The 14,506-nt window shown below is 43.8% G+C and overlaps 1 protein-coding gene and 1 pseudogene across 2 annotated transcripts in view; both read right to left on the bottom strand.

Annotated features, from left to right (window-relative positions):
• Positions 1-13,298, bottom strand: part of TEX26 (testis expressed 26) — a gene marked incomplete at its 5' end in the record, with an annotated part of 38,683 nt that extends 25,385 nt beyond the window's left edge. Inside the window, 2 exons of the mRNA XM_079774550.1 lie at positions 9,166-9,247; positions 13,238-13,298. Of these exons, the coding sequence (XP_079630676.1) occupies positions 9,166-9,247; positions 13,238-13,298 (143 nt within the window). The remainder of the gene's footprint in view (positions 1-9,165; positions 9,248-13,237) is intronic.
• LOC307101999 (neugrin-like) lies at positions 1,478-9,025 on the bottom strand (annotated as a pseudogene). The gene is made up of 3 exons: positions 8,956-9,025; positions 3,131-3,232; positions 1,478-2,184 (listed from the first exon to the last, which is right to left on the bottom strand). The product of its transcript is annotated as a neugrin-like (transcript).
• Positions 13,299-14,506: the final 1,208 nt, after the last annotated feature.

The raw sequence follows: 14,506 nt of genomic DNA, 5'->3' as shown, positions 1-14,506 counted from the left end.
TGTCAGATGACAGAAAATACATGAAACAAGGAATATTTTAAAACTCGATGTGAATGAAATCAGAAAAATGCAGAAAAATAATCCATTTCTTCAACAGATAAATTTTCAGGGGGAAAAATAGGGGAAATCTGTAGATTAAATGATAAACAGATATAATAACCAAATGGAAAATGTAGATCATATTTGGATTCAATTTCAAGCCAACTATTTTTTATTAAATTCTGACACAATTGGGGAAACTTGATTGCTGATTGGCTATACTAATATTTGATATTAAAAAATTTTAGGTGAGATAATAGTATTGTTACATATTTTTAAAATTATGAGATACATAAGAATTATTTAGAAGTCAAATGATATATGCTGTCTAGAGTTTGCTTCAACATTACCCAGGGGAAAGGCTGGGTGGAGGGTGCACATAAAAAGTATCCATGTGTTCTTGATTATTGAAGATGGGCGATAGCTGATTTGTTGTATATATCTGAAATATTTCACATTGACTATTTTTCAAAAACAAGGCTAGGTTAGATTCATATTATGTCCGTAAGAAACCAAACATCTAGAAAGTGGGATACAGGTGGATGGTGGACTATTTTGTCATCCAGATGTGTGGCCTAAATCAAATGGAAGTGATCACAGATACACAGAGATTCTCCAAAGGGAACAGAGCACAAGTAGCGTTAAAGGGACTGATGCTCAGATCTCCATTTCTAAGTGTACTCTCCTAACAGACACCTACCTGCCTGAGAGCAAGCCTGCATAGCTATGGGTCCTTTCTTCCCCACAGCCTTTTCTCCCTACCCCACTCCACCATAGGGCCTTACAAAGGTGCATTACACCTCACCTGGGTAAGATAAGCCTCCAATCATAGAGGTGCCCAGTGGAGGGAAACTTTGTCCTAGATTTCAAGGCAGCCCCCTTATCATCCAAATCTACACACTTGCCTAGGTTCTATGCTTATTTTATTTTATGTTTTTGCTACATTTTGCTTTATTTTGCACATAATGAATACAACCAACTGACTAAGCAGCTCCAGAACTGTTAGTGTTCATTAATCAAGAAGTAAAGGATGTCAGAAGGAAAACGTTTCAGTTCCTCCCAAACACATATTGCAAGTACAACAAACTCCTAACACATGTGACACGGGCTGGTTTCGACACATAGAAAGCCTAAGCCTGTCCTTTCAGGGCACTGGGGGAGAGAACCAATGGCAGAAGCCATGCACAAAAGGTGAGTACTGAATAGCCACATGGTCAGACCAGGAGCCATGCTCCAGGAGCTAGACTGCACCTCGCCAGTTATTCATGCTGCCTCCATACACATCTGCCCTGTGAAGTTCACTGTCTCTTGTCAGATTGAAATCCAAGCAGCTATTTCCATTTTCAGGCTCATCATTTCCAAGGTGGATAATCCATACACAGAAATCCAGACAGCTCAAATATACTGGCTCAGCTATGTTTTACATGACATCTCCAGTTCAAATTCTGTACAGGAAGTTCCCATTGTCATCAAAGAACGCTCGCCCCCTCTGCACTGCCTTGCTGCTAAAGTTCTGGTCACCCAGTTCTTTTGCCTTCAACTCTTCCAGCTTCTTTGCACTTGGCAATTCATCACTGTCAGTGCCTCTGGTGCCCTCGCAATCACTGGTGGAGTACTTCTGCAGCTCTCTCTGATGACCTTGGGCTGCAGCAACAGGCACAAAGCTTTCCTTCTCCGGGCTCTGGACTCCGTTATTCCTTCCCTTCTGTCTCCTTGGTGTGTTTGTATTCTGAGTATTCAGTTCTATCACCTTCAAAGCTGTGCTATGAACTTGACCTTGGGATGAGGCTTCATCTCCTGACACAGGGTGGCCTGCAGAAAGCAGCTTCCAGGTATCCCTAGGGCCTGGAAGCTGGTGGAGGGAGTGGGCAAGCCCAGCTTTATTAAGAACGTTTTGATCCTGCTTCAGTTTCTGCTCCTATGTGGGTACAAACTTGCTTTTCTAAAGCCCTTCTGATCACATCAGTACTAACATCAAAGACTTCAGCCATTCTGGGAACTGACCAGGACCCTGGAAATTCTTCAGGTAAATACCAGATCTGCTCCATGGCTTCCTGCGTCAGAGTCCTGGGCGGGGCCCCTTGTGGCTCCATTTGCCTCTGAATGTTCTGAAAAGGGATGGCTTTTTTCTGTCATTTCAGGGCACTGGGGAGAGAACCAATGGCAGAAGCCATGCATGGAAGCAACATGGGTGGTTGAAGCATCTTGGGCTAAAGCAAGGAGACTCAGCCCTCGTCTCTTTTTCACTGCCCTGGAAATCTAACACCTACACCTACAACAGCCACCCCCAAGCAAGGTGAACTCTTTAAACGGGCAATAAAATACGTTACTAGTGAAGAGACCCGTGTTTCCAAATGAAAAGAATTTTAGGGGGAAATAGGCAGGTTTAGGAAATTTTAAAAATTAAGGGTTCCATGGAAAAACACACAGGGCTACAGAATTACAAAAGGGTACTTTTCCGGAAGACAAGGGAGCCCGGAGCCAGCAGAAGTTACATTTCCATAAGACAAGGGAGCTGGGAGTAGCAAAGGACACACATTTACAAAATAAAGGGAAGGCAGCCCCTCATTCAAAGAGGGAGGAAGAAGAGCCCAGAGGGAATGGAAGAACAATAAGGGAGAGGAAGGAGGGAACCTTACCTGAGACTTGAATTCAGGAGTTGCTATAGTGACCAAATCAAAGGGAATATTGACCAATCAGAGGGGGTGTCAGGACACAGGGACTTGCAGCCTTTATAAACCTTGGAAGGAGGGACTTAGTGGGACTCTTTCCCCCTCCCCATGTGGGAGCCTGTGCTTGTTCTTCAATAAATTTCCACCTTTGCTATGCCATCTTCCCTCGGTGGTTTCATTCTTCGACTCCAATGGGCAAGGAGCCCGGGAAGCCATCCTGCCCAGGAAAACACCGGGTGTTCCAGTCTGAAAATCCCGCATCACAAAGGAGCTGAACACCGGCCCCTGTGCCTCTGGTAAGGGAAGAAGCAAGGGCCACTGCGAATGCGGTGGCGGGATGCCCACCGCCGAGGGCCATGGCCTGCAGTACCTGGCGCAAGATCCTGCTTCAGGCTGAGGGCCCAGGCAGGAACAGGTACCTCTCCACCTCCTGCAGCTCCCACTCCTCTGGTTCCCAGCCAGAATTGGGGTCTGGCCGAGGCTGGTAGATCCCAGGCCTGCCAGCCCCTGGGTCATGAACCCTCAGACAATTGGCCCAGCAGGAGACTCGGAGCACTCCCCATGTTGACCGATCTGTCTTCAGCTCCTATGCTTATTTTTGAGAGAGTGATGGGTGAGGCTATCACCAGGTATTAAAGCCTGTGCAGGATGTTCTGAATTTAGGTACATGTAGTGGCATCATTCAGAATAATGTCTAGTTTTTCATCTAAAAATTATAAAATGTTCATTCCTCTTCAGGGAGAAGCCTCTGGGAAGAGAGCAGAGAATGTAGAATGCTTAAAATTTCTCCTTTCCCCACATATTTAAAGCATTTTTTTTTTTTTTTTTTTTAGCTTTAAAAAATCTCTAGGATATGTCCTCACTGGAAAGAAAAGATTCCTGAGTAGATGAAGCAGGAGATGATGGTGATGCTGATTCTTTTAAATGTAACTGGACTTGCCCTAGCCGGTTTGGCTCGGAGGATAGAGCGTCAGCCTACGGACTGAAGGGTCCGAGGTTCAATTCCAGACAAGGGCACATGCCCAGGTTACGGGCTCAATCCCCAGTAGGGGGCAGGAGGCAGCCAATCATTGATTTTTCTACTAATATCTCTCTCTCCCTCTTCCTTCCTCTCTGATATCAATAAAAATATATTTAATAAGATAAAATAAAATAAAATAATTAAATGTAACTGGACTCTTTCCCAAAGCTACTAAGTTTTTAAAGATTCATTGGATAAAACTGGCACATAAAAATCTTGTAATATTTTTCTTCAGATTTTGTGTTCATCATTCAATAGGGTATTTAAATTATATTTTTAAACTCAATCATATTATGAAATATTTACCCCAATGCAGCTAATCTTCATTTTATTTTATGTTGTAAAATATTAACAATATATGCTAACTTGCCAAACCAATAAATTTTTACCTCATACAACTTTATCATTTTAAAATGCATAATAAATTTTTGAGTTGGTGTCTAAAGAATTCAGTGAAATTATTTCTGATTTCTATATATTATTATTATTTAATTATTCCCAAATGTTAAGCACCAAAGTTCTAGACACTTGAGAACATATTTAATAAGGAACATGTTTTTTTTTATTATACTTCTCACTTCATAGACAACTTACATATTTCATTGCATTATTTTTATTACTTGGATATAATCAATATATATAAAAGCCTAATATGCAAATTGTTTGACCAGGAGTTCAACTGGGAGTTCTACCACTTGCTATGACATGCGCTGACCACCAGGGGGCAGGGTGGAACATGGTGGGCATTGGCAATGCGGTGCTGGCAGTGGGTGGCAGTGGAGGCACTGCCAGCCCCGATGGGCCCTGAGGAGAGTGGGATCATGGCGGGATGGTGGAGCAGGTGAGCAGGCATTGCCAGGCCAAGGCAGGTGTGAGTGGGGGCCCGATCGCTCCACCAATTGCCCCACAGATGGAGACCAGTGGTGTTGGCAGGGGGCGGGGTCACTGCCCGGCTCCCAGGCACTGAGTGGTCGGGATGGTGGAACAGGTGAAGGGGCGGTGCCAGGTCATGCGGGGTGCCAGGTGGGGCTCGGGGATGTGAGGCTGGGTTTGTGATCTTGGGGGCGTGATCTAGGCCAATCCCTGCAGGCCACCCTGAGGGACCCCACCTGTGCACAAATTCGTGCACCAGGCCTCTAATTAACAATATTACACCTGTATCTTTTTACACTTCCTTGTCTACTTTCAATAATAATCCTAAAATATGCATTCTATAATTTATCAGTAGTTTTCAAAATATTCCTCAAATAATATATATACATTTATTTGAACAGAAAATAGAGTCAGATTTTCTTTTGACTATAAGTAAACTAATTTTTCTTTTTGGTTTGACAACAAGGACTGATTTTACCAACAAAGTAAACATGCTGAAAATTGTATGAATTAATCTTCAGCTCCAAGATTTTGATTAAAATATATTTTAAATATGTGATGATAAAAGCTCTTTATTTAAAAAAAGATTGTATTGGAAAACATTTATTGAAATTAATGTTCCAATTTTCTAAGTTCTTTTTTTTTCTTTAACCTTTTGCACTCGGATGTTGAGTGTGACTTGACACGGTTAGCATAGAGATTAAAATTATTCTTTGAATGTATCAATAATTTGAAATATAAAAAAAAACAAATAAATAAGTTTGTATGAAAAGAAACTCCAGTTCTTTATTCTACTGCCGCGCTTTGTAAAATCTGGGGTATTTAAAAAATTAAATCCCGAGTAGAATAAAGGAATCGAGAAAAAAGCTAGCGAGTGCAAAGGGTTAATCCTTACCCAAGGATATTTTTTGCATTGATTTTTTTTTTTTAAGAGTGAGTGAAGGGTAGGAGGAGGGGAGAAGAGAAAGAGAGAAAAACATCGATGTGAGAGAGACACATCAATTGGTTGTTTCCCACATGCACCCTGACCAGGGCCAGGGATAAAGCCTGCAACCAATGTATGAACCCTTGATCAGGAATCAAACCCATTACCCTTTAGTCTGAGGGCTGACACTCTAACCAGCGAGCATTGGCCAGGGCTCTACGTCTTTTTGAGTATATAATAGTAAACAGGTTTCCTCCAAGTAAAAGAGTAACGTGTAATTTATAGTCATTTGTTAAGACATGCCTTCTCAGTACACTTCTCAGAAAATGAGAAAGGGATTAACTCAATAACTAGATGACAAACCACCTAATTATTTGCTTTCAATAAAATTGAATGAGTACCACTCATGGTATTAGTCAATCAATCATTAAAAATATAACTGAGAGTTTAGAGTGTAAATGACACTAAAGATGCCTTCTATTTGTGTCTACTTATGTGAACAAGTTTTCTCAACACTAGCATCTACAAATTTAAAAAAATTTTTCAAAGAAGCAGTAAAAAATTAATGCTGAATGCAATCTCACTCCAAAAGTAGTAGCACTCAAAACTATATATATAAACTTATTGAAAACAAAATAGCCCCCTTTATTTCATTAAGATGTACTTACTTTTATATTTAAAAATTTTTTTAATTTATTTTTGTATTTAGTAATTATTAACATTTGTAATGTATGTATTACTTTCAGCAAGTGTGTACTAAAAATAATTGTGATGACTCAAAAGTTAGGGTAACACAACATGTTTAAAAATTAATTTCAATTAATATACTAAAACTAGAGGTCTTGTGCATGAAATCCATGCATGGGGGCGTTCCTCTCAGCCCAGCCTGCACGCTCTACAATCTGGGACTGCTGGCTACTAACTACTCACCTGCCTACCTGACTGGTCGCCCGTAACTGCCCCCCCCCCCCGCCAGCTGGCCTGGTTTCCCCTTACTGGCCCCCCTGTGGCCTGGTCACCTTCAACTGCCCCCTCTCTGCTAGCCTGGTCACCCCTAACTTCCCCCATCAGCCTGGTCACCCTTTACTGCCCCTCCCCCTGCTGGCCTGGTCACCCCCAACTGCCCCCCCTCACTGGCCTGGTCACCCCTTACTGCCCCCCCCCCGGCAGCCTGATCGCCCCCAACTTTCCCCCCTGCTGGCCTGGTCACCCCACACAGCCTGCTGCTGTTTGGTCGTTACTGTTACTGTGATGGTGTCCTGGACAATTTGCATATTAGTCTATTATTATTATAGATAGTTGCCAGGAAGTATAATGAAGTGATCAATAAATTGATTTTAAAGCAAAATATATTACAGCAGGATAAAATTCTATGGAGGAAGTAGAGTGGGAATAAAAGTTCAAGAAGGAAAATTAATGAAATCAATTATCTATGAAAGAAGAGCTTGTTTGCACATTGTTTAAAAGGATCATATAAAAAAAGGATCATATAGTGCATATCAATCTGCTAAAGTGTTTAGATTACCCCCTGGTTATATTCAAAGAAATGAGTTAACAGTTTTATTTTTTAATGTCTATATTTAGGATGGGCTTGACATTTTATTGTTTGTAACTATTTAAGTTTATGATGAAAACTTTTCTTTTAACTTAAACATTTCCGTTTGAGTGAGGCCCACTGACCTAGACTGCATTAGTACCCATTTGTTTTTGGCTTTCATCCCAAGTGTTTTTTCTTTAGCCAACTGTTACTATCTGGGAAGCTGGCAGAATCATTACTGTCAGAGGATAAATCTCCCAGTGAAGGGACATAATGGAAGGGTCATAATAGGACTCAGTGGGAATGCCAATAACTCAGAAGTCAAGTCTTGGAGCCCTGAGGAACTCTTCACTCTAGTCACTGTGCGAGTGCTTTCATTCTGTCATTCTGTTCTCAGAACCACCACCAACCATAACACTGAGCCACAGATGGCTTGTTACTTGCCTCGGGTAGCGGAGATAATACAAGTTAGAGCAGGGAGCTGAGGTTAGAATCCATTTCTGCCTGACTCCACAGCCATGGTTTTGCCAATACTCCATCTGACTTCTCGATAATTTGAACTTTTAAGGTGAAAAGATCCTCTTTATTGAAAACAATTCACAGAGTAAACACAGGCAAGTCAAGGGTTCCCTTGTTAATTTCCCACCTGCCACTGATGCCATGAAAGATGCCAGAGCTTTTCTAGTACCACTCTCACTCATCCACCAGTGAGCTCAGAAAGGCAGCAGTGAAGGTGGAAATTATCCCACTCATGATTCAGGTGAAATTGAAGAAGCTGCCAGCCGACATTGCTTTAGGAAGCAAAAAGTGGAAGAGTACAGGTAAGAGTAAGGGGACTATGGCACTAGTGTTGATAGAAATGCTAACAGTTATTCATCCATTCATTCAGTTGTCATTGCCTGCCCACTACGACTCAGGTAATAGATTCAATTCATTCTCAGTGTTTAGGCAGCACAATTCTATTAGAACACTTATGGCTCTATTTAAGCTATGACACACAGTAACTTGATGAAGAACCTATGGGTCAATTTTCTTAGTTTTTCTGCAAGAGTTTTTTTGGACACTGTTTGAAGGAGGACTCTCGCTCTCTGGTGCTTGGAGAACTGTGCATGCAGTAGGTCCTACCTGAGTGCACTTTTCATAAGCTCTCTCTGGTTAGTCTTGCTATTTGTTTTGAATTCTGAATAATCCTATATAATAAAAGGCTAACATGCAAATAGACAGAACGGCAGAACAACCGGAACAACCCGTCACTATGACATGCGCTGACCACCAGGAGACATGCGTGGAACATGGTGAGTGTTGGCCCTGGTGGGGTGGTGGAGTAGGTGAGCGGGGAGGCACCAGAACAAGGTGGGGCGCTGGTCTCTGTCATCAGGGTGAGCCTCTGGTAGTTACTGAAAATTCTTTGCTCCCGTGTGCCGCGGTCCTGGCCGGCACTCGCACCTGCTGCCAGCGCTGGCCCTGCTTGCACCCACTGCCAGCACCGGAGCTGCTGCTTGCACCTACTGCCAGTGCCCGGTGCTGACCCTGATCACCCGGCACTGCCAGTGGGTGTGAGAGGCGGCTGCCGGCCCCTATCGCTCCTCAGGGCTTCTCTACCTCCTCTTGCTCCTGAGGGGAGATTGGGGCTGGCAGCCGCCTATCACACCCGCTGCCGGCGATGGCCCCACTTATACCTGCAGCTGGCACCGGAGCCACTGCTCACACCTGCTGCCAGTGCCCGGCGCCAGTCCCAATCGCTTGGTGCTATCAGTGGGTGCAAGCAGTGGCTGCCGGCCCCGATCACCCTGGAGGGCTTCTCCACCTCCCCATCCTCCTGAGGGGCGATCGGGGCAGCAGCTGCTGCTTGCACCTGCTGCTGGCGCCAGCCCCAATCGCTCCGCGCCTTCAGCGGATGTGGATGCAATTGGGGCCAGCGCCGGAGCAGAAGCGGTGGAAGGGGCCGGCGGGGGCATGGATGATGGGCCAAGATCCACCCCTGTGCCTACTGCAGCCTCGCGGCCCACAGTTCCTTTCAAGGTACACAAATTCATGCACTGGACCCCTAGTAGAATATAAATGAACAAATTAAAGTGTGACTCAAGTAGGGATGTACCGAATTAAATCAGGCATTGCTCCTATCTTAGGTGTAAATGCAGTCTTCATCGTGGTAGTATAGGAGTCCCAGTGGGTATTACCTGCCAAAGGTAAAATAAAACACTTTTAAATGGGTCAGACCAATTTTATAATTAAAGTAATTTTGCAAGACAAAACATTTTGGATGGTAATTTTTAGTCTAAAGGAATAAAAGCCAATTTGCGGCCTCTACTAAGAGACAAAGCTCAATTTAATTATCTGAATTTTCTCCCTAAATAAAAATAAGTCTATTGTTTTTCTTGAGAATTCATACATGCTTTTTTAAAAACCTTTAAGCAATATGTGAAAATATAAAGCAGAAAGTTTATTTGAAATTCTATCATCTTAAAATGCTCACTATTTCTGATTTACTGACCAACTTTTCATACATCACATTAGACAAAGCTATAAACACATGAAATGATTATGCACAAAGGGGCTCAGAGTTTCTATTTCAGGTTTCAGTGTGGAACCTTCTCCTTATTCCTTCTTCTCCCTGCTTGTCATCACCTGCCTCCCTGTCCCTCTTCCTAGGTAGCCCATGGCTGTTTCTTTACAGACTTTTATACCTGCTGATATAAGCATATACTGGTTTACATATACATGTATAAATTCATTGACGTATGAGGTTTTAGTTTTCACCAATGTTTACAAAAATGGGCTTCCGAAATCTATATAATTAACTTAATGTCACCCCAATAAATTCAATAAAAAAGTTTAAAAAGTGGGCTCATATTCCCACAAAGTGTCCTTTTCTCTGTCATATAACAGTGTAATATGGGAAACTCTTCAAACTCAGCCGGTGTAACTCTAATTCATTTTTTGTAATGACTGTGCAAGATTCTGTGATACAGATGTTTAAAACTCTGAGAGTGGGTGAGATCAACAAAGAAGAAAGCATAATTAGAGGAGATGAAGCCTGCGGCATGGCAACATGGAGAGGAGGAGCAGCCAGGAAAGGACACTGAGAAGAGGTCAGCGAGGTAAGAGGAAAACCAGGAGCATGTAATGTCCTGAACCCCAAAGGAAGAAAGTATTCACAGGAGGAAGGGGTCACGTATGCAAATGCTGTTGGCTGGGTCCAGGAAGATGAGGACTGAGAATTCACCATTCAGCAGACACTAGCAACAACAGAATTTATCCGCCCTACCTGCCCATTGTCAACAAAGCACCACCAAATTTCTTGGGAAAGTATATTTTAAACTAGAGGCCCAGTGCACAGATTCGTGCACTGGTGGGGGGCGTGGCCTGCAGGGATCAGCCCACTGTGGGAGCGCCACTCAGCTCATCACAGTCAGCTAAGCAGCTGTGGACTCGCCCTCTAAGTGGCTGCTCCCGCTGTGGACACACACTGACCACCAGGAGGCAGCTCCTGCATTGAGCGTATGCCCCCTGGTGGTCAGTGCACATCATAGCAACTGGTCAACCAGTCGTTCTGGTCGTTACGGCATTTGGTTGCTGGGCTTTTATATATATAGATTTAATTCAGTCCTCTAATTCTTCATATTTGGCCAGTTACCTGTTGCTTTTTACATTTCAGGAGAAACTGGGTTGAAATGTGGCCTTTAACTCTTTGCACTCGCTTTTTTCTCGATTCCTTTATTCTAATGCTAACCGTGTCGAGTCACACTCGACATCCGAGTGCAAAAGGTTAATGTTTGAATAAACTACTGTCTGGGATCTATCACCTCGCCTTTAGAATACTATAGCCACTTCATAGTGTGTGTTTGCTCCCACTCATTCAGCCTAAATACAATGGCTGACAAGGCTCTTTCTCAAATACCTCTTAAATTTTCAAATATCCTTAAAATCTGTATGCCACTGCCAAGCTTACAGAGCCCTGACCAAACATTTCATTTTTGACACCTGTGTACTTCTTATTGTTCACCACCCCATCTCTCCCAACCAGGGCTTGTGTTTAATTGAACAGGCCCATGGATCCAGCCGGGCAGTGGGACCCATAACATCCAAATGGATCTCATGTGACTATTTACCTGCTGCCTTCATACAGGTTGAGTTTCATCTCCACCTAGAGGCTTCCCCAACCAACTAAAGCCTTAGCCCTACATGTCACACTCGATATGTCTGCTCACACAGACTCCTGGTATCCATGCTCAGATCCCACTCTATGAGAAATGACCTTATTCTTTGATATTCCTGCTTTCGTGAGAATCGTTTTATGCTTTAAAGCATTTTATCCCAACAGCAGAATGAAATATCCTAAGTTAAGAGAATTTTAAGCATGGACAAATAAGTGGGAAGAAATTGTGAGAAGGTGCTGCTCTTCAAAGAAGTCATCATTTGAGTGGAAGCTCCAAAAAAATGCTGACAGCCACCAGAGGCTGGAAGAGGCAAGGACGGCTTCTCCCCTAGAGACACCAGAGGAAGAACAGTTCTCCAACACCTTAATTTTGGGCTTTGGGGCCTCCAGAATGTGAGAGAATACATTTCTTTTGTTGATAAGTCATCAGTTTGTGGTAATTTATGGCTGTCTTTGGAAGTAACACAATCCTTAAGAGATCAATCTATAGTAATAGCTCAATAGTAGTTAGCCCATAGCAGGCATCCTCAACCTCACGCTACCTGGGGACAAAGCTGGCAGTGACACATCAGGCCCACCTTTTGAAGGGGGCCACTTCTGTAAGGGAAAATGGAGTAGCACAAGTGGCTATGAGAGATCCCAGTCTGGATGTGAAGAGGAAACTCACCCACGGGAAGGGAACTTTGGAGCAGAACGAATGAGGCCTGGTGATCAAATCAAGGTGTCAAAAAGCTGGCCTCTGTCCTGAGCAGTTGGGACCCTCTTAACAAGCTCACAAAGTCTAGGAGGACAGGAGAATAATTTTGTGCATGCTGAGTTTGAGACCCTACATGACCTCCAAATAAATGGATCTGGTAGATAGCTGAATATTTTAGTTTGAAAAGGAACATCCCAGTTAGAGTCAAGACTAGAAAGCCTGTGGACTTGAAGCCCTGTGGTAGGGATGGCCACTCACAGAGGAAGGAAACTGAGAAGGGTATATCTGGAGGATGCCAACATTTCCCAACAAGAAGGGAAGAGAAGACAGTGAAAGAAACCTAGACAGGGTGCCTGCTCTTTGCCCTGCCACCATATAGAAACTGGGTATCTCACATATTTTTGTTCTTAATTATTTTCATTTTCTATCCTCAATTTAAAAAGATTGAATGGAATAGAAAACAGATTTCATTCATTCTCATGGAACTACTATTCTAGGGAATTTGCAGTTGAACAATGCCAATTGCTCTGTAGCCACCTTGGAACTACAATTACCCAGTTAGAAAGCTGCAAGGGGGTGTTATTGCCATAGGGCCAGAATGGAACTGACTACACAGTAATTCGTGCCACCAGCATCACAGCTAGAGTGGCTCTCCCTCCACTGATGCAAAAAGCTGAGTTAGTAAATTTGCCGTATTTGCATGCAAAATTAGTTTTAAAAGCACTACATCTGTTAAATGCAAAATCACTCTGAAAGAACAATTAGCAAAGGTTACAAGCAACAGCTGAAGGCCATAGTTCTCAGCCTCTGCTACAACCACCTGTGTGTGGAAGGGGGGGGGGGAGGGGAAAGAGGGGAGGGGAACTCCTGCCTCTGTGGATCCCCTGGGGGGGCTGTGTCCTGCATTCTGCACCTCCCCACTCTCTATACTGTTTCCTAGGGAATGGGGACTCCTGCTGGTTCTGCTGTCTTCAGAGCTTCCCAACCTCTCTTCCTGCGTTGCCTTTGGGTTCCCCCCCCCCCCCCCCCCCGGAAAAGCACTAGTTCCTCCTTTTCCCTGCCCCATCCCCCAGCCAAGCATTTCATGGGGCTATGCTGAGCATTTTAGGAAGGGATTGGTAGAAAGAATGCTGATGGGTTGGATAGTGGCAATGTCATGAACACCCTCTCATTTTCCCTCCCAGCCTCTCCTTAAATTGAGCCCCACCCATGCGGGAGAGACAGACACCCTTAAAGACCAAAGCAGTCTTAGTGTATCCCATCTCCAGGAAAGATCCTCCCTACCCCGCAGGCTGGCAGGGTCCACAGTCTTACCAGGCCGAATCTTGCGGCCACATTGAGAGGGGTAGGGGACCTCCGGCCCAGGCTGTGCCATTCCTGCCTCAACAGGGAGTCGTCAGGGCCCTCGTTCCAAGCTTGCTGCCGGCGCTTGGATGCTTTGTGACGCGTCGCCATGGAGACGCGGGTCCGTTCTGTGATGCTCATGCCTAGGAAAGCAGTGCAGAGGCTGGGGAACCGGGGGGTGGAAAGCAAGAAGATGTGCTTCCAATAATATGGATATCTTGATTTAATGAATTCACATAGCTTTCTTAAACACTGTCTTGTGTATTTGAGGAGAGGAACAAAAGGGGAGTAGATAGAAGAGAGGGGCATTGTCAGGTTTTCAATGGCAACGTTTCATTTATTCATAACTTCCAGTTTAAGCAAAAGAGGGCAAAATTGTCACAGATGTTTGCAATAAGTAGGAACCGAGCCAGGAGACAAAGTCACAGGGAATCTCGTGTAGGTAGAACCAGAACCAGAGTTCCTGAGACAATGTCATGCTCCCAGGCAGATCATCCCGCCCAGGAATTAGGAGAGGACAGGAGAGTGAAAAGTGTCCTTGGGAACAGGAGCCAGCAGGCGAGTTTGTGATCTCTCTCCGTAGGGTAGATCCATCGTGTTTCGTAATTCTTCTACCGATGAATGCAGCGGAAACTGCCTCACCCCATATGTGTTAGAGTTTTCCCAGAGTGTGGAAGGTTTTTGTCTTTATATTCTTGGCAACTAGCTGATGATTTGACACATCATAGGTGCTTAGGAATATTGAAAGCCTCCGGGTTAGGACACAGATACTTCCCCCTTGGATGTAAAGAGGAGACATTAGGTGAGACTGCTGGCAGCATGTTTAGAAAGTAATTTACACCCGCGGCTGCCAACCTTTCGGACCTCACAGACCACCAGTGGTCTACGGATTTACACCTTTCCTTATCCTTAAAGCGTTGTTCTAATATAGGACCTTAGGGGAACAAAGCGAGTTGCCAAAGGACACAGACTAGGCATCAAAGTAAGGATTCCAAGTAGATCTGCAGGGAATTTCTTTAAAATGTTCTAAACCAGAGTGTTCTGAGAGTTGAGTCTCATCCATATAATGGAATAGAACATATTTTAGGCTCTCAAATTTTGTAGCAATGAATGGTGGAACACATTAGAAGGCATAGACTTCTGTCGATGTTATTAAAAGGAATGAATCTAAGTTAGGACTTAGTAGTGGCATCTAAATTAAGAAAGTAACAAGGTCTGGAATTGGAGAGCTAATTACCA

The sequence above is a fragment of the Cnephaeus nilssonii genome (assembly GCF_951640355.1).
Source record: "Cnephaeus nilssonii genome assembly, chromosome: 6".
Lineage (NCBI taxonomy): Eukaryota > Metazoa > Chordata > Mammalia > Chiroptera > Vespertilionidae > Cnephaeus > Cnephaeus nilssonii.
The sequence above is the reverse complement of the archived record's forward strand: the minus strand, read 5'-3'. Positions and strand labels throughout refer to the sequence as shown.